This window comes from Aotus nancymaae, unplaced genomic scaffold, assembly GCF_030222135.1.
Source record: "Aotus nancymaae isolate 86718 unplaced genomic scaffold, 86718_ANA_hifiasm-v0.15.2.pri h1tg000067l, whole genome shotgun sequence".
In the NCBI taxonomy this organism is placed as follows: domain Eukaryota; kingdom Metazoa; phylum Chordata; class Mammalia; order Primates; family Aotidae; genus Aotus; species Aotus nancymaae.
This window is the reverse complement of record NW_026988482.1, coordinates 6,260,333-6,286,920: the sequence shown is the minus strand read 5'-3', so window position 1 is coordinate 6,286,920 and position 26,588 is coordinate 6,260,333. Positions and strand designations below refer to the sequence as shown.

The window sequence follows — 26,588 nt, the reverse complement described above, 5'->3', positions numbered from 1 at the left end:
TTGTGTGTTGCTTTCCAGAGTTAAGAAAACTTTTTTTCTGGGGTGGGGGTGGGTGGGGGCTATTCATAACCTTAAAATAATTTGGTAAAGTATATTTTTTGTGAGCAGAATTAAAACATTTACTTTTTTTCTATACCTGATCCTTCCCAAATTTGGAAACTGAATATTCATAGTCTATAGCAATATGGTTATTTTCACGAGTTCAGTAAGAATTTGCTCTGTTTGTAGCAGAAAAATTGGAAACATGGATTATATTACCAAGGCTTTGACTGGGATGTCATTATTTTTAGATATAACCAGACTGATTTAAGGAACTAAGCTTAACTTTAAGGAGGCAATGAAGTCCTTGGAAAAACTGGCCTGGTACCCTGTCAAGATGGTACGCTTACAGGGTTCCTAGCCTTGCAGTGAGTAAAGAATGCCACTTCCTGAGAAACCCAGGAACCTCAGAATATTTGGGGGCCTCAAAAAAAGAATATACCCAGGCACTACAGGTAAAATCTGATGATGATTTTCCAGCCTGAAGATGAGAGACTTTTAAAGGTCTAGTCTGAGATTTATTCTAAGTTTTGGCAGAGCAGATTTTTAAAAAGCCTAAATGGCCAATCACTATTCCTGCAGTACTTATATAAATAATCCAGCCAAATATAATGACACTAAACTTATTTTACAAATCAACTGAACTTATTGTGATTATTTTTGGTAAAAATGGGAGAACTTTCAGAAGAAAAAAACTACAGTAAACATTATGAGATTCTAACTCATGGTTTGAGATTTTATGATTTACATGCAATTGGACTAAATCCTGAATTTTCAGTTTCCTCCAGTATCTGACCAACTCTCCAAACTAATATTTGAAAATTTGCTCCCATTTTTCTGACTTGGAATCACTGAAATTACTGCTTTTCCTGACGTCCTGCACACTAAAAGCTAGACAACTTGACATAAACTTCAGAGAACTCACCACAACAACTTACTTATGGACAGAAAGTTCACTGGAACACCTCATTCAAACTGCAATCCAGGAGAATCTGTCAGATTGCCACTTCCTACTTTCACCCCAACTACAGATACTTTAAACACAAATCTTGAAATTTCTCAGCTGGCCCCCCTCCAGACTGAGAGACAAGCTTGCAGACTGCTCCAAACAGTAACTTGTGTTTCTCTTTGTTTCTACAGAAATGTCTTTTATTAAATGCCTATTGGCCTATACCTAACTATGATGGAAACGGACTTACAATAGCACCTCCTAAAATGAGATGCAACTATTTAACTAAACTGAGGTATTTTCACAACCAAGAGACTGTTTCAATAAGATATGGGACAATGTACCTGAATTTGTTCCTTTCCACTTGTTTTAATCTATGATTTTTTCCTTTCTGCCAATTAGTTATGTCAACCCAAATCTCTCCAGAACTACCCACCTAGCTTTTAATACGTGAAACTTTCTGAAAGCAAAGTTTCAAAAGGAACACTGAACAAAACCAAAATACATCTCCCCGAACTACTGAGGACTGTTAGACAATGAAAATGCAGGGGACCCTCTGCCCCCGCCTCTATCTGCCTGACGGCAGGACAAACATTCTGCTTTCCTGGAGACAGCACTTGCTTATTGGTCCAGAGAAGGCACCAGCAGGCCCAGGAGGAATCTGGGAACAGATTTGACGATCTTTCCACACATGCTCCTACCTTTTACTAGGCTGGAACTGCTCTCTCCTGTCTTATCACTATGCAAGATTTAAGGCTTGGCCAGGCGCGGTGGACTTTGAAAGGCAGAGGCGAGTGGATCACGAGATCAGGAGTTCAAGACCAGCCTGGTCAACATGGTGAAACCCTGTCTCTACTAAAAATATAAAAATTAGCTGGGCGTGGTGGCGGGTGCCTGTCATCCCACTACTCAGGAGGCTGAGGCAGAGAATTGCTTGAACCTGGGAGGCGGAGGTTGCAGTGAGCTGAGATCACTCCACTGCAATCCAGCCTGGGCAACAGAGTAAGACTCCATCTCAAAAAAAAAAAAAAAAAAGATTTAAGGCTCGTTGTTAAAATACAGTTTAAGCAAAGCCCCTAAGCCGCTGCCCTGAGAAGGATACTTCTGAACTGAGGTTTCCGCCACACGATGGGTATAGCAGATATTTGTTAATCTAACTTTTGTTTTCAGGAGAGTGTCTCAACTAAGAATTTACAAGGTTTAAAAAAGAAATTATATCTTTTTTCCTCATTTACTTTGATCGTCTGTCAAATGGGGAATGTTAAAGCAGAGTTTACTCTTGTCTCCTCCACGCTGTTCGTCTCACCTGAATAGTTTCTTCCAGACGGTAGCACTCGAGGACTTGCAGAGTCTCTATAGCTTGGTTTGGGCTGAACTGACACAACAGCTCAATGAACTGCTCTGTGATGCAGGGAGATATTTGCAGCAATTCTTGATTTATAGGAATACCTTCCCTAAAAACATAAAAGGCAAGAGAATACTCAATTGTAGCATTATTTAGTCACATCTATAATTAAAAGCTACCAGTAAAATGCATATTACATTAAAACTAGGACTACCTGCTGGTCAGGTAAAAATATGAATTCAAAGTCTCAATACACAGGTTACAACCTGGGGCTTATGCTTGGTACCTGAGGCAGGAGCTAGTTTTGTGGGACTAAGCCTGTGGGGAGAGAAATAAAAGGAAAATCCTAAGCCCTCCAACCAACTTAGTGAAACTGAGATGGCGCAGGGACCTCTCCTAGGGGCCCGACACACACTGTCCCCTCCCCTTCAAGCACGAAAATAAAGAAAAATCTTGAATCTCTTCAAGGCAAATCCCAGGCATCTAGCTAGCCTGCAGAAGTAAATGAGCAACCTGATAACAAAGAAATAGCTTGTAACAGGCCGGGCGCAGTGGCTCAAGCCTGTAATCCCAGCACTTTGGGAGGCCGAGGCGGGTGGATCACGAGGTCAGGAGATCGAGACCATCCTGGTCAACATGGTGAAACCCCGTCTCTACTGATACAAAAAATTAGCTGGGCATGGTGGCGCGTGCCTGTAATCCCAGCTACTCAGGAGGCTGAGGCAGGAGAATTGCCTGAACCCAGGAGGCGGAGGTTGCGGTGAGCCGAGATCGCGCCATTGCACTCCAGCCTGGGTATCAAGAGCGAAACTCCGTCTCAAAAAAAAAAAAAAAGAAAGAAAGAAATAGCTTGTAACAATAGCCACCCAGGTAGTTAGAGCCGCAAGATGTTTGATGCCCTGCAGAAATTAAAGGTAACATCTTGACATATGTCCCTGAATTGTTTTTCTAAAACCTGCACAACTAGATGGGAAATGCCAACCACTGTCATGCAGAACTCAGACTGGGGGTCCCTGAGGACTGAACTCTGAGTGCTGTTGTTTGCTCTAGATTGCTTCTTGAAGGGTCTGGAGAGAGTGATGCCCACAGGCCAAGCCTTAATATTACCTTCTGCCCACCCCAAGTTCTTAAACAAAGCCTTGCTTCCTTAACCAGCTGCAAATCAAAAGAATCTCTGAATCCGTCTATGCCATAAAAGACCCCCACTTCAAGATACCCCACCTTTTTGGGCCAAATCAATGTATAACCTCCATGTAGTGATTTGCAACTGGGCCTGTAATTTCTGCTTTCCTGAAATGTTCCCCTGCCTTTAAAAACTCTTCCTGTAAGCCATCATGGAGGTCCAGTCTTAAGCATGAGCTGCTGATTCTCCTTGCTTGGTGCCCTGCAAAGAAACGCATTCCATTCTCTAACTACAAACCTCTAACTCAATGTGGGTGTTTGGCTTTACTGCACCAGGTGAGTGGACCCAGGTAACAGACCTCATCTTAAAAACTGAGCTCCCAGCCATTACAGGATAGGAGGTCGGACACGCCTCAGTATGCCCCTTCCTTATTCACCTTTAACCAGAATTCATTCCTAAGGAGTAAGCAGAAACCAGCTCTGGAAAACACAAAACAGATGACTCACTGTTTCACTGCCTTTAGCCAATTGTGGTTGCGACCAGCCTCTTTCTCCACCTTTGCTGCTTCAACGTGACAGCTCACCAGTTTCACAACACATCCCTTCCTAAAAACTAAGCACCATCTCAGAACTGTTTTGGCAGGATGGCAGAGGACACGCAGTGAGAGTCTCGTGTCATCTGCTTCACCTTCTGATGTCAGAGGGCTGAAAACTGCCCCTTTGGACTGTGCTAACACTTCCACGTTTTGAACACTGGTCCCCCGAGAAGGCATGAAGCTCTATTGTGCATGTGCATATTTCTCCTTTCATAAATATTCATGACTCCTCCTATTGGTTACTGAATATATACTTAGGTACCCCACTAGGCATAAACAACTGTTCCCTTTACCCCTCCCTTGAACTGCCTGTTTTCAGTTTCTGCCAGAGGCTACGATTCCCAGACGGTAAGAATGGTCACCTTGTAGGCTGCAACCCTTTACGTGAAATAAAGCTCTCCTTTCAAAATTTATGAACCTTGTAATTCTTCAGTTGACAAGGAGCTGACAGTAACTCCAGTAGACAGTGTCAGAAATGAGGAAATTGTAGGCTACCCAGTTGGTGCCCACTACAGAACTGCTTGATTGGTTTGTGAGGAAAAATCCACACACACATTTTGGTCAGCAATGCAGATTGGTTTATCTAATTATCAGAGGGATGGAGGCTGTGTCTCAAGAGAACACTATTAGGTAAAAGAAAATGGGAATGCTAACCACTGTTTCCCCGCACTTTCCCGACGTTTATGCCAAATTGTAGGTTGTACTTTATGCCAAACTGGTTGTATTTCATTTACATCAGACTTCTGTTATATGTCTTATAAATGCAAGACTATGGAGCAAATTAAGACTAGACATAAGCATGAATAACAGTACTTAATTCTTTCCAGAAAATTTATTGACACAACCATTTACAAGAACTAAAGTTGTGAATATGCATCAAACCAAGCCAATCACTCAGATGAACAGATTTTGATGGATTCATTTGTGAGAGAAATAATGTGTCTGATGGGAAATGATCAGGCCATATCAATATAATCAAAACTTTAATAAATAAGCTGTAGCATTAATGAATTTACATCCATTTCTGACTGTTGCTTATCGGTCTTGCACATAAATTTGTTACATCCACTTCCCAAAGCTATCTCTTAGTCTTCTATTAACTATCTGCTCTGCAATATACCCACTGCTTTCTTCTGTCAGTTTTAGAAGAAAGCACGTGTGTGCCTTGTGAAATACACACACAAACCCTGCCTACCACAGAATTCAGGTTGCAGAATATATCTACTTTTACTCTATAACTCTGTAAACGGAACCATTTCTAGGGAAAAATAAAAATATATATATCAGTTCTGAAAAATGTACATAAAAATTCTTTTTTTTTTGAGACAGCCTCATTCTGTTGCCCTGGCTGGATATAATTTCAATTCACTGCAACCTCCGCCTCCTGGGCTCCAGTGATCCTCTCGCCTCAGCCCCCTGAGTAGCTGGGACTACAGGTGTACACCACCACGCCTGGCTAATTCTTGATTTTCTGTAGAGACCGGGTCTCACCATGTTGCCCCAGGCTGGTCTCAAACTCATGGGCTCAAGTGATCCACCAGCCTCAGCCTCCCAAAGTGCTGTGATTACATGTGTGAGCCACCATGCCTGGCCCACATTACCACTATTCTAAAATTCAAATTCTGTAAATCAGTTCAACCATTGTGGACAACAGTGTGGTGATTCCTCAATGAGCTAGAACCAGAAATACCGTATGACCCAGCAATCCCATTACTGGTTACATACCCAAAGGAATATGAATCATTCTACTATAAAGACATATGCATAGGTATGCTTACTGCAGCACTGTTTACAATAGCAAAGACCTGTAACCAACCTAAATGCCCATAGATGATAGACTGGATAAAGAAAATGTGGCACATACACACCATGCAACAGTATGCAGCCATAAAAAGGAATGAGATAATGTCCTTTGGAGGGACATGGATGAAGCTGGAAGTCATCATGCTCAACAAACTAACACAGGAACAGAAAAGCAAACACCGCATGTTCTCACTCATGAGAGAGCTGAACAATGAGAACACATGGACACATGGAGGGAACATCACACACCAGGGCCTGTTGGGGGCTGAGGGGAGGGACCACCACGGCACACGTATACTTATGTAACAAACCTGCACATTCTGCACGTGTATCCCAGAACGTAAAGTAAAATAAAAATTAAAAAATAAATAAAATTCAAATTCTGACTTCCTAATATTTGACAAAGAAATTAACATTGTGTTGGAATTTTTTAAAGGCTAGTCTATTCCTGCCCCCTCACTCTAAAATGTGTATCTAAATAGGCCAGTCTAGATTAATCTTCCCTTTCTCTAAGGAAGAGGATTTCACAATCTCCTTCAGTGTCTTGTTTTTATAATTTGGGTCCGCTTCAGCTTATACTAAATCCCGTCTGCTTAAATTCTCTGCTCAATCCCATATATCCCGTCCTTAGATGTGGTGGTCCCCTTTTGATTATCCAGCACCTTTTAGACTGAGAACTCAAAGATATCACTCACAACAAGCTAGAGTGAAAAAAAAACAAAAAACTGCTGGGTATGGTCACTCATGCCTGTAATCCCAGCACTTTGGGAGGCTGAAGTGGGCGGATCACTTGAGGCCAGGAGTTTGAGATCAGCATGGCCAACATGGTAAAACCCCATCTCTACTAAAAACACAAAACATTAGCCAGGCATGGTGGCGTACACCTGTAATCCCAGTTACTTGGGAGGCAAAGGCAGGAGAATTACTTGAACCCGGGAGATGGAGGTTGCAGTGAGCAGTGATCACACCACTGCACTCCAGCCTGGGCAACAGAGAGAGATACTGAGAGACCCTGTCTCAATTAAACAACAACAACAACACACTATTTTCTCTGTAGTTTTCACTCGAATCACAAGGCCTTTAAGCTGAACTTCCAGCTTTCCACACACATTCTGTGTTAAAAATGCCAAATGTAATCCTGTGCTAACTAAACAGCAATCTGCCTGAAAAATACGTTACATGTGATTATTACAGGCAGCAAAGGTGATTCCTAAAACATCTGTATGAAATTGTAACATATAAACACAGTGGTGTCTACAAACGTGACAAGCATTGACTGAGACAGAAACTTTCCTGTGGTGAGAAGGAATCCAGTGCACCTTGGTCTCTCTGCTCCCCATCATCATGCCACGATCCACAGAACTAACAGTATTTCCGCTTCTAGGAACAGCCACAATCCCTCATAAACTTCTGTGAGGCACAGAACAAAGCAGGCAAGCTCACTATTTGCCTGACAGCAATGATTCTGACACATCAAACTGACGTAACAGCAGATCTAAGACAGGTGGCTTTAGGGGATTTGGTCACTTTTCCACTTTCCTGGTTTCACTACCAATCAAATGCCAAAATGTAATCTTTCAAATCTTTTTTATCTTTTTTTTTTTTAAAGACAGAATCTCATTCTGTTGGCCAGGCTGAAGTACAGTGGCATGATCATGGCTCACTGCAACCTTGACCTCCCTGGCTCAAGCAATTCTCCCACCGCAGCCCCCAAGTAGCTGGGACTACAGGTGTGCACCACCATGCCCTGCCAATTTGTATAGAGACAGGGTTCCACTGTGTTGCTTAGACTGGTCTCGAACTACTCGGCTCAAGCAATCTGCCCATCTCAGTCTCCCAAAGTGCTGAGATTACAGGTGTGAGTCACCTCATCTGGACTAATCTTTCAAATTTTAATAAAATTTGTTATTTCTCTGATAGTCAGGAAAAGAAAGTATATATTGTTCTCCTACAAAGGAAGGAAAAATGAACTTTATAAGCTAACAGAAATAAGAGTCTAATGATTTCAGGGACAGAAAGAATAATTTAGTTCTATAACCACATCAGGTATAAATGTTACTTGAATCGTTCTAATTCTATACAGGCTGGGATGTTGTATTTCCAGACCACTTTAAGAAATTAAGGTTTACTTTAAGGAACCATTGAAGTCCTTAGAAGAACTGGCCTGATGCCATGTCTACATGGTTCCCAGCCTTGTGTTAAGTAAAGAATGTCACTTTCTGACAGGCCCAGGAACCTCCGAATATTATGAGGACCCCAAGAAAAAATGAATTCACCCAAGTACTAGAGGTAGAATCTGATGGCAAGTCCACAGCTTGGCTTCCTAGCCCGAAGAGGCTTTTCTGTTTTTGGGAGACAGGGTCTCCCTCTGTCATCCAGGCTGCAATGTAGTAGCAGTGGCACAATCACAGCTCACAGTAACTTCAAACGCCTCAGCTCAAGTAATCCTTCAGCCTCAGCCTCCTGAGTAGCTGGGATTACAGGTGTGACCACTACGCCTGGCTAATTTTTCATTTTTATTTTTTTTAGAGATGGGGTCTCACTATGTTGCCCAGGCTGGTCTTGAATTCCTGGCCTGTAGAGACTTTTAAAGGGATAATCTGAGGTTTCTTATAATAAATTCCAAGACAGCAAATTTAAAAAAAGAGCCTATATGGCCAATTACTATTCTTGTTGCACTTGATGTAAATAATCAGGCCATGTATAATAAGGTTAAACGTGTTTCATAATTAAATTAGTGTGATTACCATAAATATCTTTGGTAAGAATAGGGGTAATTATAAAGAGAAAACTTATGTTTCAGAAGAAAACTATGGCACATCTGTTATTAGATTCTAGACCTGTCTACTGTTTTTGAGTTTTTTTTATTATTTGGACTAAATCCTGAATTGTTAGGTTCCTCCAATATCTGGCTATGACTCACAGACAACATTTCTAATTTTTCTCCTACATTTCTGACTTGAAATCATTAAAAATTTGAAGTGTGCTTTCCCTGAAGCCCTGCAAGCTAAAGGGAGACAACTTGATGTAAACTTCGAAGAAATCATACAAAAACTTATTCATGGAAAAAAGTTCACTGAAACTGATGCAAACAGCAATCCAGAAAAATCTGTCGGAATCACAGTTGACTTTTACTCCAACTGTATGTATTTTGAAAACAAATATAAAAATCTTCTCAGCTGACTGTGCTCCAGAATTAAACTAGCTAACAGACTGCTCCAAACATTAACCTTTGTTTTTCTTTTGTCTCCACAGACATACCTCTTGTCAAATATGTTTGTCTACACCATAAGAGAGTTAATTTTGATTAAAAAAAAAAAAACCTGCCCACAACATCACCTCCTGAAATAAGATACAACCGATCAACCGAATGGAGTAATTCTCAGAACTAAAAGACTGTTTCAATAAGATATGGGGCAATGCACCTGAATTTGTTCCTTTCCACTTGGTTTAATCTATGATTTTCTATTTTCTGCCAAACTTTATGTCAAAACCTCTAACCCAAATCTCTCCAGAGCTACCCACCTGGCTTTTAATATGTGAGACTTTCTGAAAGTAAAGTTTCAAAGGGAGCACCGAAGAAAACCAAAATACGTCTCCCCAAAATACTGAGGATTGAACGAAAATGCAGGGAACCCTCTGCCCCGCCCCCCGCCTGACGGCAGGACACACATTCTTCTTTCCTGGAGACAGCACTTGGCTATCTGCCCAGCGAAGGCACCAGCAGGCCCCAGAGGAATCTCAGAACAGATTTGACTATCTTCCCACACACGTTCCCACCTTTTACTAGGCTGGAACTGCTCTCTGCTGTCTTGTCACTATGTAAGATTTAAGGCTTTTTGTTAAAATACTGTTTCAGCAAAGCCCAGAAGCCACTGCCGTGAGAGAGAAATACTTCTGAACTGAGGCCTGTCCCACATGATTGATATGTCACACAGTAAGTTTCTGCTTGCTTTTCTTTTGTTAATCTGACTTTTGTTTTCAGTAAAGTGTCTAAACTAAGAACTAAAAAGGAAAAAAAAAAATTGTTTTTTCCCCTAAAATGACTTTACAGCTCTTAATACACATAAGTAAACTGCTCTCAAGAAAACAACGTGGATGAAGAGGGAGGACCAGGTATGCGAAGGGAAGAATGGCAATGTGTAGTGTGAACGAAACGTTCGGCACTGCTCAGGAACAAAGGAGAGAAGAGAGAAGGAAGACGGAAGAAAATGCAGCTGGCCAGATGGGCCTGAATCCTTTTGTACAAGAAAGGCCTTGTGTGCCAGGAAGAGTGGATGTCACCTGAGGTAATGGGAACTGAAAGAACTTAAGGAAAGTGGCAGAGACATTATCATTATCTGCCTGTTCAAAAATGGAAAAGGCAGGCAGGCTGGTTAAGAAGCTGCCGCTGCAAAGACTATGACAGTGAGGGAAATCCAGCATGACTGACTCCATCTTGCTACTGTAAGGCCGGTGCCTCCTTGGGAGCCGAATGGACACGCCCTTCTCTCTCCGTGCCTAAAAACTACATCATCATACTGAGCACATTGCTCAGCATTTGCCCTCTCCACGCAGGCTCCCCTTGCCCATTTCCGCATTCCAATCTCAGCCCTGCACCTGCCATAAATTTTGAAAAGGCCCGCCAAGAGCCTGCCCTATGGTAGCTCCCCCATACATCCTCGGCCAGCCCCTCGTCCGTGCTCACTCCCTTCATACCCAATGGAAATGCCTCGCTTTGTTCACCTCGCCCGTCCCCAGTCTTTTAATACCCAATAGAACTACCTTGTCTCTGTTTCCCCCGTAGTCAATCAGCCACTTCTACTCCCTATAAAACCCCACGCCCCAAGAAGAGAAGTGCGACTTCTCTGGCCCCTCCCGGACCATAGAACCTCGCCCGGGAGCCGAATAAATTGGCTTTTAATTTCCTCACTCCGGTCTCTGTTTCCTCATTGAACTCGGCGGAAAGTCTAACAGCTACAAGCCTCACAGGCTGGCTCCTGGCCATAGGCCAAGCTAACCATGAGTGGAATTTAGTTTACAGTTTAACTTGGAAGCAAGGAGGGTAACAGTCTCTCCCTAAAGCTAACCCCCTCCTTGCTCAGGGACCAAAGCCACTTTTGTAAGACTAATGAAACCACAGGATTAGGATTATGGGCGGAGCCCGCATTCCGCTAAAATACAGGTGTAGCTAAATGATAGCCAGCTGTTGTAATCTAGCTTGCCTTTCTATAATCCCTTGCTGCTCAAGGAGTCATATGGCCGGAGGTCATAAGATCTGTGACTTGATTTGTGACCTCCCAACTGCTCCTATAGATAACACCACTACTGTAGAACCTAAGATTAATCTTTGCAGGTGTTTTCAGACTTGGTGCATTCTGGCCATCTTCTGACTCTAACCAGACCTGGGACTCATGACTAAACAGCTCCTGTGGCTCCGACCTAGAAGCTGACTCAACACATAAGGACCATTTTCCACACTACTGTGATTTCATCTCCAGTCAGTCGGCAGTGCCCATTCCCTAGCTCCTTGCCCACCAAATTATCCACAAAAGCCTTAGCCTCTGAGTTCTCCAGGAGACGGGCGTAAGTCATAACTCCAATCCTCCCATGTGGCTAGCTCTGTGTTAATTCATCTCTTTCTCTACTGCAATACTGTGGTGTCAGTGAATCGGTTTTTCTGTGTAGCAGGAAGAACCTGTTGGGTGATTACAGTTGGGAAACCAGCAAAAGAAACCAGAGGAGGGATGCTGAGTGCCTAAACCAGAGCAGCGGACATATGGACAAGAGGAAAAAGAGATATAGAAGGTTGGGCACAGTGGCTCACACCTGTAATCCCAGCACTTTGGGAGGCTGAGGCAGGCGGATTACGAGGTCAGGAGATCGAGACCATCCTGGTCAACATGGTGAAACCCCGTCTCTACTAAAAATACAAAAATTAGCTGGGTGTGGTGCTGCGTGCCTGTAATCCCAGCTACTGGGGAGGCTGAGATAGGAGAATTGCTTGAACCTGGGAGGCGGAGGATGCAGTGAGCTGAGATCATGCCACTGCACTCCAGCCTGGCAAAAGAGCAAGACTCCATCTCAAAAAAAAAAAAAGAGAGAGAGATACAGAAGAGATAGAGTTTATAGATTTTGGTAACTGTTTCCATGTGGTGTGGTGAGAAGATGAAGTGGGAATGGATAAAGGAAAGTGAAAACGTGATCATCACTCTCAGGATTTGATTTACGGTACTTTATATCACCTGCTTTATCTTCCTCCATGAGAATGTAAATTCTCTGAGGGCAGGGCCCTGTCTTATTCATCATTTTATCTCCCATGCCTGTCAAGTGCTTGGTATGCTGTAGTTACCCAGTAAGTTGCTACATGAAATGAATCGGTTTACGGTATTAATTGTTAAGAGCGAAAATAGAAGTGGTTTAGGTTGGAAAAAGTGAGTACAAATAACAATTTCATTATAGGTAAGTACTGATTAAAGGACTAAAGAAATATATATGTAATAAACGTGTGTGTGTGTGTGTGTATAGAGAGAGAGAGAGAAACAGAGACAGAGAGACAGGGAGAGAGGAGCTGACTGGTGATTAGAAGGTGATGATGTGTTACAATTTAAAAGGTTGAATTTGAGTTCCTGGCAAAATACTACCCAAAGATATAAGACCTAGGGGTAAGCCAGGCAAAATGAACAATTACCTTGGCCACTGTAGGCACTCACTGAAGTAGGTATTTTTTTTAGTATGTCAAAGTTCATGAACATATATAATCTTCTAATTTTGTATTTTAACTTTGAAATATACTATTTCAGTACTGAGTATCAATATCTTAAAATGTCCCTTCAAAAATATAAACAGAGGCCAGGCGTGGTGGCTCATGCCTATAATCCTAGCACTTTGGGAGGCCGAGGCGGGTGGATCACGAGGTCAAGAGATCGAGACCATCCTGGTCAACATGGTGAAACCCCGTCTCTACTAAAAATACAAAAATTAGCTGGGCATGGTGGTGCACACCTGTAGTCCCAGCTACTCGGGAGGCTGAGGCAGGAAGAATTGCCCTGAACCCAGGAGGCGGAGGTTGCGGTGAGCCGAGATCACACCATTGCACTCCAGCCTGGGTAACAAGAGCGAAACGCCGTCTCAAAAAAAAAAAAAAAAAAAATATATATATATATATATAAACAGAAACACTGAGATTCAACTAAAATCCAATGCACAACCATTTCCATGATCTATATTTTGCTTCTTGGCAAAGTTACTCATTTTCTTAACCATGTTCAATTTTTACTTTACTTTAAGGACTTTGAGATACAATGTGAAATATGTGTTTTTTCTTACAGGAAAATAATACTATATGTTTCAGAAGCCTTCAGAATATTGTTAACAAAGACTAAATCAGCATTACCAGGAAAATCATACTGAGGAAAATATTCTGAATATAAATATATATGCACATTCTCTTTACTCCTTATGCAGCTAATGGCCTCACAAAAAACACGTGTCCTTTTGTATTATCCTTTGAGCATCCCCACTGCATAAGGAACCTGCATCTGGATGTAAGCACATCAGGAGAACTCCTGTGAGAATTCATCGCCAGCAGCCAGCAGGAACGCACCCAGGCACCCAGGGGGTGGGGGTGGAGCGGGCTTTATGTAGCCGCTGTCCCAAAGGAAAGAGTTGGAAGAGGATGCAAATCCTCTCTCTTAGCTAAGCTCTTGGCCTCAATTCAGGCAAGTAATTTGCTTCTGGAGGATTAACCCCCTCTCCCCCTAAAACTAATCTTTCTATGTACAGATGCCACCAATATCTTTGCAGGTCAGTTAATTCAACTGAGGAAACTATTTACATAACAAAGATAATGTAAAGCCACTGGGTAAAGACATAGCGAAATATACACATGAATTCAACTGGATGATCTCCTCTTTTAAAAATGCTGTTGACAAAATAAAAGCTACCCCCTCAAAAACAACTTGATACACGTAAATATTCACGTGTGTGTACGTGTGTGTGCAACCTTTGCCTCCCAGGTTCAAGTGATTCTCCTGCCTCAGCCTCCTGAGTAGTTGGGATTACAGGCATGTGGCACCACGCCTGGCTACTTTTTGTATTTTTAGTAGCAACAGGGTTTCACCATGTTGGTCAGGTTGGTCTTGAACTCGTGTTATCTGCCTGCCTCGGCCTCCCAAAGTGCTGAGATTACAGGCATGAGCCACCACGCCTGGCCATACATGTAACTGTTAAATTAAATATGCATAAACTATATAAACAGGAATGAGAATCCTATTAACTCAGGCGTTGGGGGCAAGAGCAGAAAAAGCAACCCTGCAATAACACAAACGCACGAGCAGTCCTCATCGCAAAACCACTCTTTCCCTTCATAATGCTGCTTCAGGAGTTTCCCGGGGGAAAACCTGTAGGTTACAAATATCTATGGCTTAAAAAGAACAAAAAGAGAAGAAACAAAGGAAAATATTTCACAGCTGGCTGTCCCGTAAACTGCCAGGCAGGGCCGGTCTACCCGTTCCTGACGCTTGACCCTATATCCGTATTCCGTACTCCCTCCGTTTCCCACTTCCGTTTTCCCAGTACCTGAAAAGACTCTAATCCTTTACGTTAGGTTAGTTAACAAGCATAGTCGCTAAAAAAGGCTAAAATGTAATGAGAAGTTAGTCAATCAGAGACTAATGCAAACCAACCCACGCTCTCTGCTTTCTTCTTACCCCTGAGGTCAACTGTGTAAGGAAAAGGTTTTGGGTTTTTTCCCATCTTTTAAATGCTTCGTTGTTTTCAAATGTTATTTACATATTCCTCATTGTGAAAAGGGCCATACAATACAGAAATCAACAAAGCAATCAGAAACAGTTTTGATGGGGAAAGGGAGGAAGGGAATTTCGATTTTTTAAATCTATAAAGAACCCTCTATATCTGGGTGTGCTTGTGTACCCTGCACCCCCGGAAAGAAGGGGACAGAATGGGGTGGAGGTAGGGTTCAAAGGATACCAAAAACAAACTGTACACAATTCAAAACTTTGTCTAAGAACAGCTCTGAAAGCAAGAAAGGGAGGACTTCCTCTTTTTTCCTTACTCCTTCGGCACTCAACCTTCTTAACCTACTTTCTCTCCCTCAATCCAGAATTCAATATATAATTAGTATTATATACATATTTATATTATGGATTACAGAGGTTTTTATGGGTTAGCTTGAGATACTATCATATAAAATGTTCTTTATATAAAAATGATTGAAATGCCAAACAACAAATTCAAAAATAAACTTAGAGCGTAATCTAAATCGATGCCTGCCTCTATGTAAGACATGAAGTAAGAGGATACAACACGATGAATCCAAGAATTGGGACCCTCAAAGCAGAACCCTTGGTCTTTGATATTCTGGAGGCAGATCAAACAAAGGTGAGCTCTTTTTAAAGGCAGAGCTGAGGTCAGCTGGTTACTTCAAGGCTCTTAATTTCTGGTAGACAAAAGCAAAGCTGGAAATTTGGCTGTTGTCAGAGTGAGGTCACTCCTGGTCCTGTCGCTCTTTGGGGGAAGGGAAGAGGAAGGACTGCGAGTGCGCTGCCTCTTTTCAAGGTAGGTAAGGAAGGACCTTGCACCTGAATGGACACGACAGGAAAGGAGTAATGTGTGAGAGGTAACTATCCTGGCTGGGTTAGCTTAGGGAAATAAAACGTGTCTGTTTCTCAAGTAAAATTATCTGTGGTTTACTGGTGAACAAAACAACTTTCACAGCATTCATAAAAGGTCTTACCAAACTAACATCTTTCAAATCTAGGTATAGGTAACAATGGAGCAAGACTGTCCACTGAAGACCTTTGATACCTGTAATATGCCTTTCTTTCGGTACTATTTAGTTTAAGTAGTGACTGCAATGCCAAAGCAGGTACATTTTTTGTATTTGCTTTTTATTAAAAAATGATTGAAACGCCAAACATCAAATTTAAAAAGTTTAGCGCATAACCTAAATCAATGCCTGCCTCCTACATAAGATGTAAAGTAAGAGGATAAACTATGATGAATCCAAGACCTGGGATTCTCCAAGCAGAACGCTAGGTCTTTGACACAGAAATTTACATGACCTAATAATGCTTTTTTTTTTTAATTAAAAAAAAATATTGGTCATATCACTTTTCATAGCTCATTTGAGAAAATGCCAAGTTCAAAGCTGAGCTTCCTCTGTCTTTCCCACTTGAGTCTCTACAGGTAGGATGGCAGAAGAAAAGGACTTGATTAAAATACATTATCCTAAGGGAAGAGGAGTGGATGGATCTAACGCTGGGAAAAGTATGGGGCAGGAAAAGAGGGAGCTGTGCCACAGAAAAAGAGGTGGACAGGCTCTGGAGAAAGGGCTGAGAAGTGGGGCTGGTGTTTCCTTCCTCCTCCCCTGAGCTCCCGCCTCCACCCTATTTCCATGTTTCCTGCTCCCAGTTCTCCCCACCTCTTCTCACCTTCCTTCCTTCCCTCCACTCCCAACTCAATTCCAAAATATTTCCATCAGAATTATCTGGGAGTAGAAAAGGGCCTGAACTGACTCTGAGGGAAATACAAACGATTAATAGGAATTTAAAAATAATTTAAAAAAAAGCATGTCTAGCCTCAGTAATAATCTGAGGACAGAGAATTAAAACACAGATACTTCGAAAAGGTCTTGAACACAAGTGGAGGAGGGTATGTAGTCAGTCTGCTTTTAGTAAACATCTACACATAGACATTTGTTTGACTTAAATTTAAATGTGTCACAGCCTATTCAAGATTTAAATGGTTGCGCTTTCAAAAAATTTTTACAATCAACAAAATTACTGGTATTTTAAAATAGCACAGAACACTGAAATAACCAAAACCAATATTACAATTGCTAAAGTAACTAAATAGTTACTTTCAATGGCCAGGGAATATTATAATGACACCTGAAGTTTCTATGTCTGATATGAAAGCTATGCCACCTTGGAAAATTCCATGCTTAACTCTAGGTGTGCATCAAAATAATCCAACTCCCAGTGATTCTGTGGGTTGGGCCAAGGCATCTGAATTTTTAAAAGCTTCATAGGTGATTCTGACGCACACTACTGGTCAAGAATAACTATCTTAAAGGATATTAAATATTACTGCCCTCAACTCCCAATGTATGTAGTTACAGCAAAACTCTGAAACCTCATATGCAGAACTGCTTTGCCTACAAATCCATTACTAGTTTCATCATCTCCTTGAGTTTGTCTTTATTTGATATAAGCATCAGAGCAGCAGCTGAAAAAACACATTTAAACTTTCCTTCCCACCATCAGGAAGTTGTTTAAAACCAAACATATTAAGTCGGAGTTTAAAACGTAATATGTTTAGAGGAAGGCTGGGAACCAAGAGTTAACTTTGGAAAGCAGAGCTACCATCAGTCTCCCGCATGAAGTAAGGAGCAGGTAGGATGAAACAGGGCAGGAGGGGGAAGCTAATTCTTCTGATACATGTCATGTGGCATGGGTTCATTATTTTATTTACACTGATGAGAACTCACCATACATGCTCATGTTCAAATGGAAAGAAAAATATTATCTCAAGATACAATCTATTGTTCAGATATATTTTCACATTATCTGTGCAACAGTTGCTCCCACTAATATAAAAAATTAAGAGCTAATTGTACTATTTAGATACCATGGGCTGGTAACTTAATCTCAATTTATTTCCTTTTATTTCTCATATATATATTATGAAAGACTAAAGTTTATTAACATACCTTGGGTCAAGAAGACTCCTCAAAAATTTGAAAAGCAAAACCTGGTTCTGAAAAGAAAAACAATAAGAAATGCAATTAAATATTAAAACAAATTTTTCAAATTATTCCATAGTAAAGAACCACTATAACCTATCCCTTTAAAATGCACAGATATCTGACTATTTCCATTAAGCCCTCTGTACAGATCTACGAAATTCTAAAGGAGCACTTGGAGGTTCTTTATGTCTTCTCAACAATTCTAATCACTGTTGCACATTCAATTCTCAGTGTAAAAGGAACACAAATACCCTATTATCGCCAAAAAAGACCTCCACTGCGACAAATCCCCGAGCTGTTCCCAGCACAAGGACCCTCGAAGCGGCAGGTGCTTGGAACTGCTCTGTGGATGCCGAGCTCTGGCTGCACTGATGGGTTTCACTCTGCCTTAACCTGGTTCTCCTGTGACAATGGGTTGCTGTGAGACAGTTCGTCCCAGGAGGATGGGAGTTTGACATCCACGTTAACAACCACCACCAAAAAAGCTCATGAACAATATAAACAACTACAGAAGAGATGCCTGCCAATCAAACTGCAACATATTAGCAATCAATACACCATAAAATCTTGGTTCTGTTTTGCCATTTACTCGCTACAGGACTTTCTGTAAGTTACTTATCCTTAGAGCAATTCAATCTCCTATGTGGAAAAAAAGAAGAAGCCAGCTATCTCCTCTGCCCTCCACACAGGGTAGCGGGTTACATGAGATAAACCTTCAAATGGTACAAAAATAGGAATAATATTTCTAAGTTCTTAGGAAACCTATGCAAAAATTGTTATTGTTTAGGTTTTTGGTTTTTATTTTTTGACACATTCACACTTTACCTGTAAAAAATGGGTGACTCTTGCAGATGAAAAAGATTAATATAAAAAAGATTTAAAAATATATTTCTTTTTGTCAGTCTTTGATTTTCTACTTTTTCCCTATCACTTTGTGCCATTTTACATGACTTTCTTCTTGGTTATAACTTAACATTCTGGCATATTTTTCATTTAAGAATTCTGAAAACAATTGTTCAGTGGCATATTTCTGGCCATCAAAAGTAAAGGTACTTTGTAAGACTGTTTACTCTGTAAGTAAAGGTACTATGCGAGATTCTTGCACAATTTAAAAAGCTATGCAATAAAGTAATACTTCATTTCTTTAAAAGAAATGTCTAAGACTCCACAAACAGACCACAAATAGACACCTTTTCTTATCCATCATATTTTAATTTTTTTTCTTTTTGAAACACAATCTCACTCTGTCACCCAGGCTGGAGTGCAGCGGCATGATCACAGCTCACTGCAGCCTCCACCTCCCGGGTTCAGGTGATCTTCCCAGATAGCTGGGAGGAAAGGCATGCACCACCACGCCCAGCTAATTTTCTAGATTTTTTTTTGTAGAGATGGGGTTTCACCACATTCCCTTGGCTGGTCTTGAGCTGCTGAGCTCAAGCGATCTGCCCGCCTGGGCCTTGTGAAGCACCAGGATTGCAGGTGTGAGCCACTGTGCCCAGCCCATGCTTTACTTTGATGTATTTGTCTGATGAATGACATTCTAGTCATCTACTGGGCCCGTCTCTTAGTAGCCTTAGAGACTACAAAAAAAGAAAAAGAAAAGAAAATCCTACAAGTGATCATTTTAAATCTTAAAGGACAATGACAACACAGCCACCACCACAGGCAAAATTCACCAGAACTGCTGACTTTGAAAGGGGACAGCAGCTCTGGAGACTGGGAGTAGTTTTGGTAGACACCGCCTCCTCCCCTCCCTCACTAGCCTGGGTTTCATGTTCTTCTGCGTGCTACTCCAGCAGCCTGGGCTCCACCATCATTCCAATCAAACTAGTCTGTAATTGCCTTCTGGCTTATCTGGATCAAACCCACATGTTTTTGTACCCTCAGCACTCAATGCTTTTGCCCAGAGCAGGTACAGGAGTATTTATTGAATTAATGGATGAGTCTTTTTCTTGAGTTAATGAACCTCATCATTATCATCCTACACATCCAAGCTTGATATCTGGGAGGTTTTTTCTTTTTTTGACAGAGTCTTGCTCTGTCGCCCAGGCTAGAGTGCAGTGGCGCAATCTTGACTCACTGCAACCTCCGCCTCCCAGGTTCAGGTGATTCTCCTCCCTCAGCCTCCTGAGTAGCTGGGATTACAGGTGCCCGCCACTGTACCCGGCTAATTTTTGTATTTTTAGTAAAGACAGGGTTTCACCACCTTGGCCAGGATGGTCTAAAACTCCTGACCTCATGATCCATCCACCTCAGCCTCCTTAAGTGCTGGGATTACAGGTGTGAGCCACCGCGCCCGGCCTCTGGGAGTTGTTTTTAACTCTTCCTACCACATTCAACTAATTTCCAGATCCTATACATTTTACTTCACAAAAATATCCTAAATCTGTCCTCTCCAACTGCCACCGACTTAGTGCTAGTCCTCTCCATCTTCTGCCTAGACCTTCTCTCTTCTCCATTTGCTCTCCTTTCCAGTCCACTCTCTCCACTGCTATCCAAAGTTAACTCTGTATAAAATGGATCTAACGATACTGCTCTTTAGCTTAAAACAGCTTTAGTGATTCTCAGTACACAGAAGACAGTTTAAATTTCATAGCCTCACATAAGAAACTGTTCCGTATTTGTCTGCAAGCTACATATTCCAACCCCTCTAGTTTAGCCCCTCCCCTCCACCTATCCCTAGTAGCTTAATCTAATGCCACTTCCACCATCACCCTCCCAACGCCATGCGTCATACAGACCTGAAGGTTCTCTAAGCATGCATGCTGCTTCATGCCTTCAAGGCTTTACGTGCCCAGAACCCTTTTATCGAGAAAGCCCTGCCCAAGTCTTGGCGTGGAAATCTGACATTAAACATGCAAGACCAGATTAGGGCTCCCTGGACATTCCTGTCTTTCTCACAGTCCGCCACGCTCTCCTTCTCTGTTCCTATAGTACTCTTCCCACATCTCTAGTGTAGCTCTTCTAACACTGGACTGTAATCATGCAGGTGCTTCTCCGTTCTATAGGAACATTTAAGGCTCCCTGGACATTCCTGTCTTTCTCACAGTCCACCACGCTCTCCTTCTCTGTTCCTATAGTACTCTTCCCACATCTCTAGTGTAGCTCTTCTGACACTGGACTGTAATCATGCAGGTGCTTCTCTGTTCTATAGGAACATTTAAGAAAGGGCTCTATTCTTATTTGTGTCCCCAGGGCCCAGCACACCGGTAGAGAATGGGGCTGCACTGAGTGTTCGAATGAATGAATTCCATATTTTTGTCTCTCATGCCAGCTGCCTCCTACTCACTGCTCTGATTTCCATCTTGCACAGCTATAACCAGCCACTATTATTGTCACTTGAGGACTCTGGGTGGTGCTTCATGGCCCTGTCATTGTCCTATTCCCTACCTCTATCACTTGTGGCTACAATGACAGTGAGCAAACTCGACATCGGCACTGCCATGGTAAGTGGTAAGTGGAACACCTGAAACAGCCCACTAATAGTACGTCTAATTGAGCTTCTCAACATTTGCCATGCATAAAGCTGTACTCTAGTTAAGATTCTCCAAGAAAAATTCTAAACAGCGCAATTTCAGGATGACAAAGTTTTGAATAAACCTGAATCTCAAAGAAAACAGGGTTGTGGATCCTACAGCAAAAGAAAATGGGGAAGAGAGATCTGTGGATTAGGATTTCTAGAATAAGTACATTACAGTTTCAGAAATGCTTCTTTGATTCTCATATTTGTTACGCACAAAGATGAACTCCCTCATTTCCGAACTAAGAGATCATCATATAACTGCACGCGTGCACGCCTGCGCGCGCGCGCACACACACACAGTGTATTAGGTTGGTGTCATTAAAGAAATGGCAAAAACCACAATCACTTTTGCACCAACTTAATAGAAACCGCTAATAAATATCAACTGAAGAACTCACTACAATCAGAACTTCCCAGATGAAGATTTAACAACCCTCTCTCCACTAGGTATTTTTTCCCAATATACATATGCAATACGTACCTCAAGTTTTTCAATGACCGTTTCAATATGTCCAGAAAAGTGGGTAGCAACCAGCTCCGCAGCTTTACAGGGCTTCAGGGCCACCAGTTCCTGGAGTTAAAGGAAAAGACGAAGCCATCTTCAATGGTTCATTTCCACAGCACACCCACGGATGACAGGCACGATCACCCACCTCCACACTGTCGCAAGCTTCCGCACTGCATCTCGGCAGAGCCTGATATACGGCTTCAATTCAAACGGCACTTTGCAAATGAGCAAAATAAGAAATGTGCCATGTAAAAAAAAAATCAAAATGTAATTTAAAGAAAGGTAATTCAGAATTCTTTGAAAATAAAAGCACTATAGAGCTCTGGATTTCAGCCACGACATCAGAAGGAACAAAACGCTCCCCAAATTCCCTGTCACCGCATTTCGTCCTTGAGCTTCAAGTAATGACTTGAAGAAATGAGAAAGTGTACTTGTAATTTATCTGGCTAAGAATTTTCAAACTTCTAGTGCCTAGTGGATTTTGGAACTGCAAATACTTTAAGAAATAAATTTAAGGTCTTAAATTTTAAATGAGAGTAAAATGCTGACCACTTTCAAGTAAACACTGTTAATAAAAGCTATTTGTCAAATAGAAGACTTTGAATTTGTCCTCCCCTTGGGCTTTCCTGGACACTACTTTCCTTTTTAAAACTCCTTACTTGGTTTCTATCACCTGATATTTTACCTTTCCAATTGCACCTTCTCTGTGGGAATGCCGTGATCAGACACAACCACGATAAACAGCTAAACACAAAGCCCAAATGTAGACCAAACAGTGTACTATTAAATAAAACTCAGACAAGCCGCTGGGACTGCCGCACACACCACAGATCTGGTAATTATCGTGTTAGGTAGTCCTTGGAGAGTCGTAATAATCAGCTGTCACACATAACGGTGGTTTACATAACTTTAATGCAATACTCTTGATAAGAGAGAAGGTACAGCTAAGCAATATTACAAAGGAGACACTATTACTGATCTGTAGACATTCAAAAATAAACTACAGTGAATGAATTTATGCCAAGAATTTGGAAATTTAGACAAAATAAGTTCCTAAAAAGTGCAATTTAATAAACCAACTTAAGAAGAAATAGTCTGCATTGATTTTTTTTTTTTTCTTTTGGTAGAGACGGGGTATCACCATGTTGCCCAGGCTGGTCTGGAACCCCTGGGCTCAGGTAATCCTCCTGCCTCGGCCTCCCAAAGTGCTGGGATTACAGGCATGAGTCACTGTGTCTGGCGCTGACTTGATTTTTAACCACTAAAATAACTGAAAGAGTAGTTAAAAAACTTTCCATATGAAAAGTGTAGGCCCAAACAGCTTCACTAGTAAGTTCCAGCAACCATTCAAAGAAGAAATAATTAACATTAACTAAACCTCTCACAACAGAGAACAGAAGAATGAAAAACTCTTCAGCTCATTGTATGCGGCTAGTAACATTCTGACACCTAAACACAATATGGTGAAATTACAGATCAATCTGAACCATGAATATTGATACAAACACTCCAAATAAAAATGAAATTCAGCAATATATAAAAAGAATAACATATCAGGATCAAGTTGCACTTATCTGCCGATATCAAGGTTGGTTTAAAACTAATAAAATTTAACACAAAAACAGAATAAGGAAGAAAACATGATAAAATTCGAAATCCATTCATGAGGAAACTCTTGGCATACTAGAAGTAGAAGAAAACTTCCATAAAAATCCTTATACTAAACATACTCATGTTGGAAATGAAATTTTTTAAGATGCTGTTAATAACAGCGTTAAAAATATGAAGTTGTGACAGTAAGTACAACAAAAGATGGGGCTAGGCATGGTGGCTCGTGCTTGTAATCCCAGCACCTCGGGAGGCTGAGGCAGGTGAATCACGTCAGAAGTTGGAGACCAGCCTGGCCAACATACCGAAACCCTGTCTTTACGAAAAATACAGAAATAAACTGTGCATGGTAACCACATCTGTAATCCCTGCTACTTAGGGAGGATGAGGCAGGAGAATCACTTGAACCCAGGAGGCAGAGGTTTGCAGTGAGCCTAGATGGTGCCACTGCACTCAGTGAGTGAGACTCACACGTACAGTGAGTGAGACTCCATCTCAAAAACAAAACAAAAACCAAGGATGGAACATCTCCATAGAGAACATTATAAAACGTTATAGGAAGATATTAAATAAAGGATTATACCATACAGTCATGGACAGGAAGTCTCAATAATTGTAAAGATTGCAAATTATCTTCAAAATTATTGATAGATTCAGTGCAATGCCCGTCATAATCACAAAGTTAAAAAACTTTTTGGTGGAACTTGATAAGCTGATTCTCAAATGTATTTGGAAGTATGAAAAGTCAGTAATAGCCAAGATTCTCTTAAAGATATCAAGACGTACTATACAGCAACAATATTAAAAACAGTGTGGTACTGATGTGAGACAGACAGACAGACCAGTCAAACAGAGGCCCAGAGAAACAGACCAAGCACACAGATCCTTGATACACTCATCAGAAAGGCATCAACTCTGAGCAACAGGAAAAGGTAACCTTTAAAAATAACTGATGCTGGGAAAACTGGGCATTAGTATTCTAAAAAATTAACTGGACTTCTGTCTCACACTATGTACAAAAACTGCTTTCAGGTGGAACTCAGAACCAAAGATTAAAATAAGAAAGAAAGCAGGCCATATTGGGGGGAAGATTATTTTGACCACTTAAAAAAAAAACACAAAAAAAGATTTAAAAAGGGCTGGGCGAGGTGGCTTATGCGTGTAATCCCAGCACTTTGGGAGGCCAAGGCGGATGGATCGCAAGGTCAGAAGATCAAGACCATCCTGGCTAACCCGGTGAAACCCCATCTCTACTAAAAATACAAAAAATTAGTTGGACATGGTGTCACACACCTGTAGTCTCAGCTACTTGGGAGGTTGAGGCAGGAGAATTGCTTGAATCCAGGAGGAAGAGGTTGCAGTGAGCCAAGATCGTACCACTGCACTCCAGCCTGGGTGACAGAGCAAGATTCTACCTCAAAAGAAAAAACAGATCGAAAGAAGAAGCCACAGAGTGGGAGAATATATTGCTGACAAACGACTAAAGACTAATATCCACAATACATAAAGAAATCTTACAAAGAAATAAGTATGAGACATTCAAACAGAAAAGTGGGCAAAAGACTTCAGCAGGCACTTCACAAAAGAGAAAATTTAAATGGCCAATAAACATATGAAAAGGTTGTCAATTTTATTAGTAATTAAGGAAGTGTAAATGTAAAACATAATTAGATATCATTACACATCCACTAGACTGACAAAGATTTAAAGTTTGCCAAGGATAGAGAGTCCGTGAGAATTCTCATACAGTGCAGGCATCCAGCAAAATTTAAAATATTAATCTCAATTAACTAGCAATTATATACTCTAGAGCAGAGATTATGAATTAGCATGCATCAGAATAGCTTAAAGGATTGCTGGGCCTCACTCCCAGAGTTTCTGATTCAGTAGGTCTGAGATGGAGGTTCAAATTTTGCATTTCTATCAAATTCTTAGCTGACGCCGTGATGTTGGTTTGTGGACAAAACTGAGAATTGCTGCCTTAGAGAAACGCACATGGCTGTGCTCAAGATGCTCGTATAAGAATGACTATGAACAGACTATTCTTAATAGTTAAAACTAGAAACAACTGAAATATTTACCAGTAGTAGAATGAATAAACTGTGATATATTTGTAAAATGGAATACTATACAATAAAAATTAACTGTAGCTACATAAAACAAAATGTACAATCTTCTCAAACAAAATACTGGGCACAAATAAGAAAACAAAGTGTGATTTGCTACCTGATTTCAAACTATACTACAAAGCTACAGTAATCAAAACAGCATGGCACTGGTACCAAAACAGAGATATAGATCAATGGAACAGAACAGAGGTCTTGGAGGCAATGCCATACATCTACAACCATCTGATCTTTGACAAACCTGACAAAAACAAGCAATGGGGAAAGGAGTCCCTGTTTAATAAATGGTGTTGGGAAAACTGGCTAGCAGTGTACAGAAAGCAGAAACTGGATCCCTTCCTGACACCTTACACTAAAATTAACTCCAGATGGATTAAAGACTTAAACATAAGACCTAACACCATAAAAACCCTAGAAGAAAACCTAGGCAAAACCATTCAGGACATAGGCACAGGCAAGGACTTCATGACCGAAACACCAAAAGTATTGGCAACAAAAACCAAAATAGACAAATGGGACCTAATTAAACTCCAGAGCTTCTGTACAGCAAAAGAAACAATCATTAGAGTGAACTGGGAACCAACAGAATGGGAAATAATTTTTGCAAACTACCCATCAGACAAAGGGCTAACATCCAGAATCTACAAAGAACTTAAACAGATTTACAAGAAACAAACAAAAAAGCCCATTCAAAAGTGGGTGAAAGACATGAACAGACACTTTACAAAAGAAGACATTTATGAGGCCAACAAACATGAGAAAATGCTCATCATCTCTGGTCATTAGAGAAATGCAAATCAAAACCACATTGAGATACCATCTCACGCCAGTTAGAATGGCGATCATTAAAAAATCTGGAGACAACAGATGCTGGAGAGGATGTGGAGAAATAGGAACACTTTTAAACTGTTGGTGGGAGTGTAAATTAGTTCAACCAGTGTGGAAGACAGTGTGGCGATGCCTCAGGGACCTAGAAATAGAAATTCCATTTGACCCAGCAATCCCATTACTGGGTATATAGCCAAAGGATTATAAATCGTTCTATTATAAAGACCCATGCACACGTAGGTTCATAGTGTCACTGTTTACAACAGCGAAGACCTGGAACCAACCCAAATGCCCATGACGACAGACTGGACAAGAAAAATGTGGCACATATACACCATGGGATACTATGCAGCCATAAAAACAATGAGTTCGTGTCCTTTGTAGGGACATGG

General features: G+C 41.1%; 1 protein-coding gene across 9 annotated transcripts in view; it reads right to left on the bottom strand.

Annotated features, from left to right (window-relative positions):
- Positions 1-26,588, bottom strand: part of VPS8 (VPS8 subunit of CORVET complex) — a 353,273-nt gene that overhangs the window by 100,890 nt on the left and 225,795 nt on the right. For all 9 annotated transcript variants that reach the window (XM_064366881.1, XM_064366879.1, XM_021674475.2 and 6 more), the window contains 3 exons: positions 21,608-21,697; positions 17,568-17,614; positions 2,295-2,442 (listed from right to left, as the gene is read on the bottom strand). In XM_064366881.1, coding sequence (XP_064222951.1) covers positions 2,295-2,442; positions 17,568-17,614; positions 21,608-21,697 — 285 coding nt within the window. The remainder of the gene's footprint in view (positions 1-2,294; positions 2,443-17,567; positions 17,615-21,607; positions 21,698-26,588) is intronic.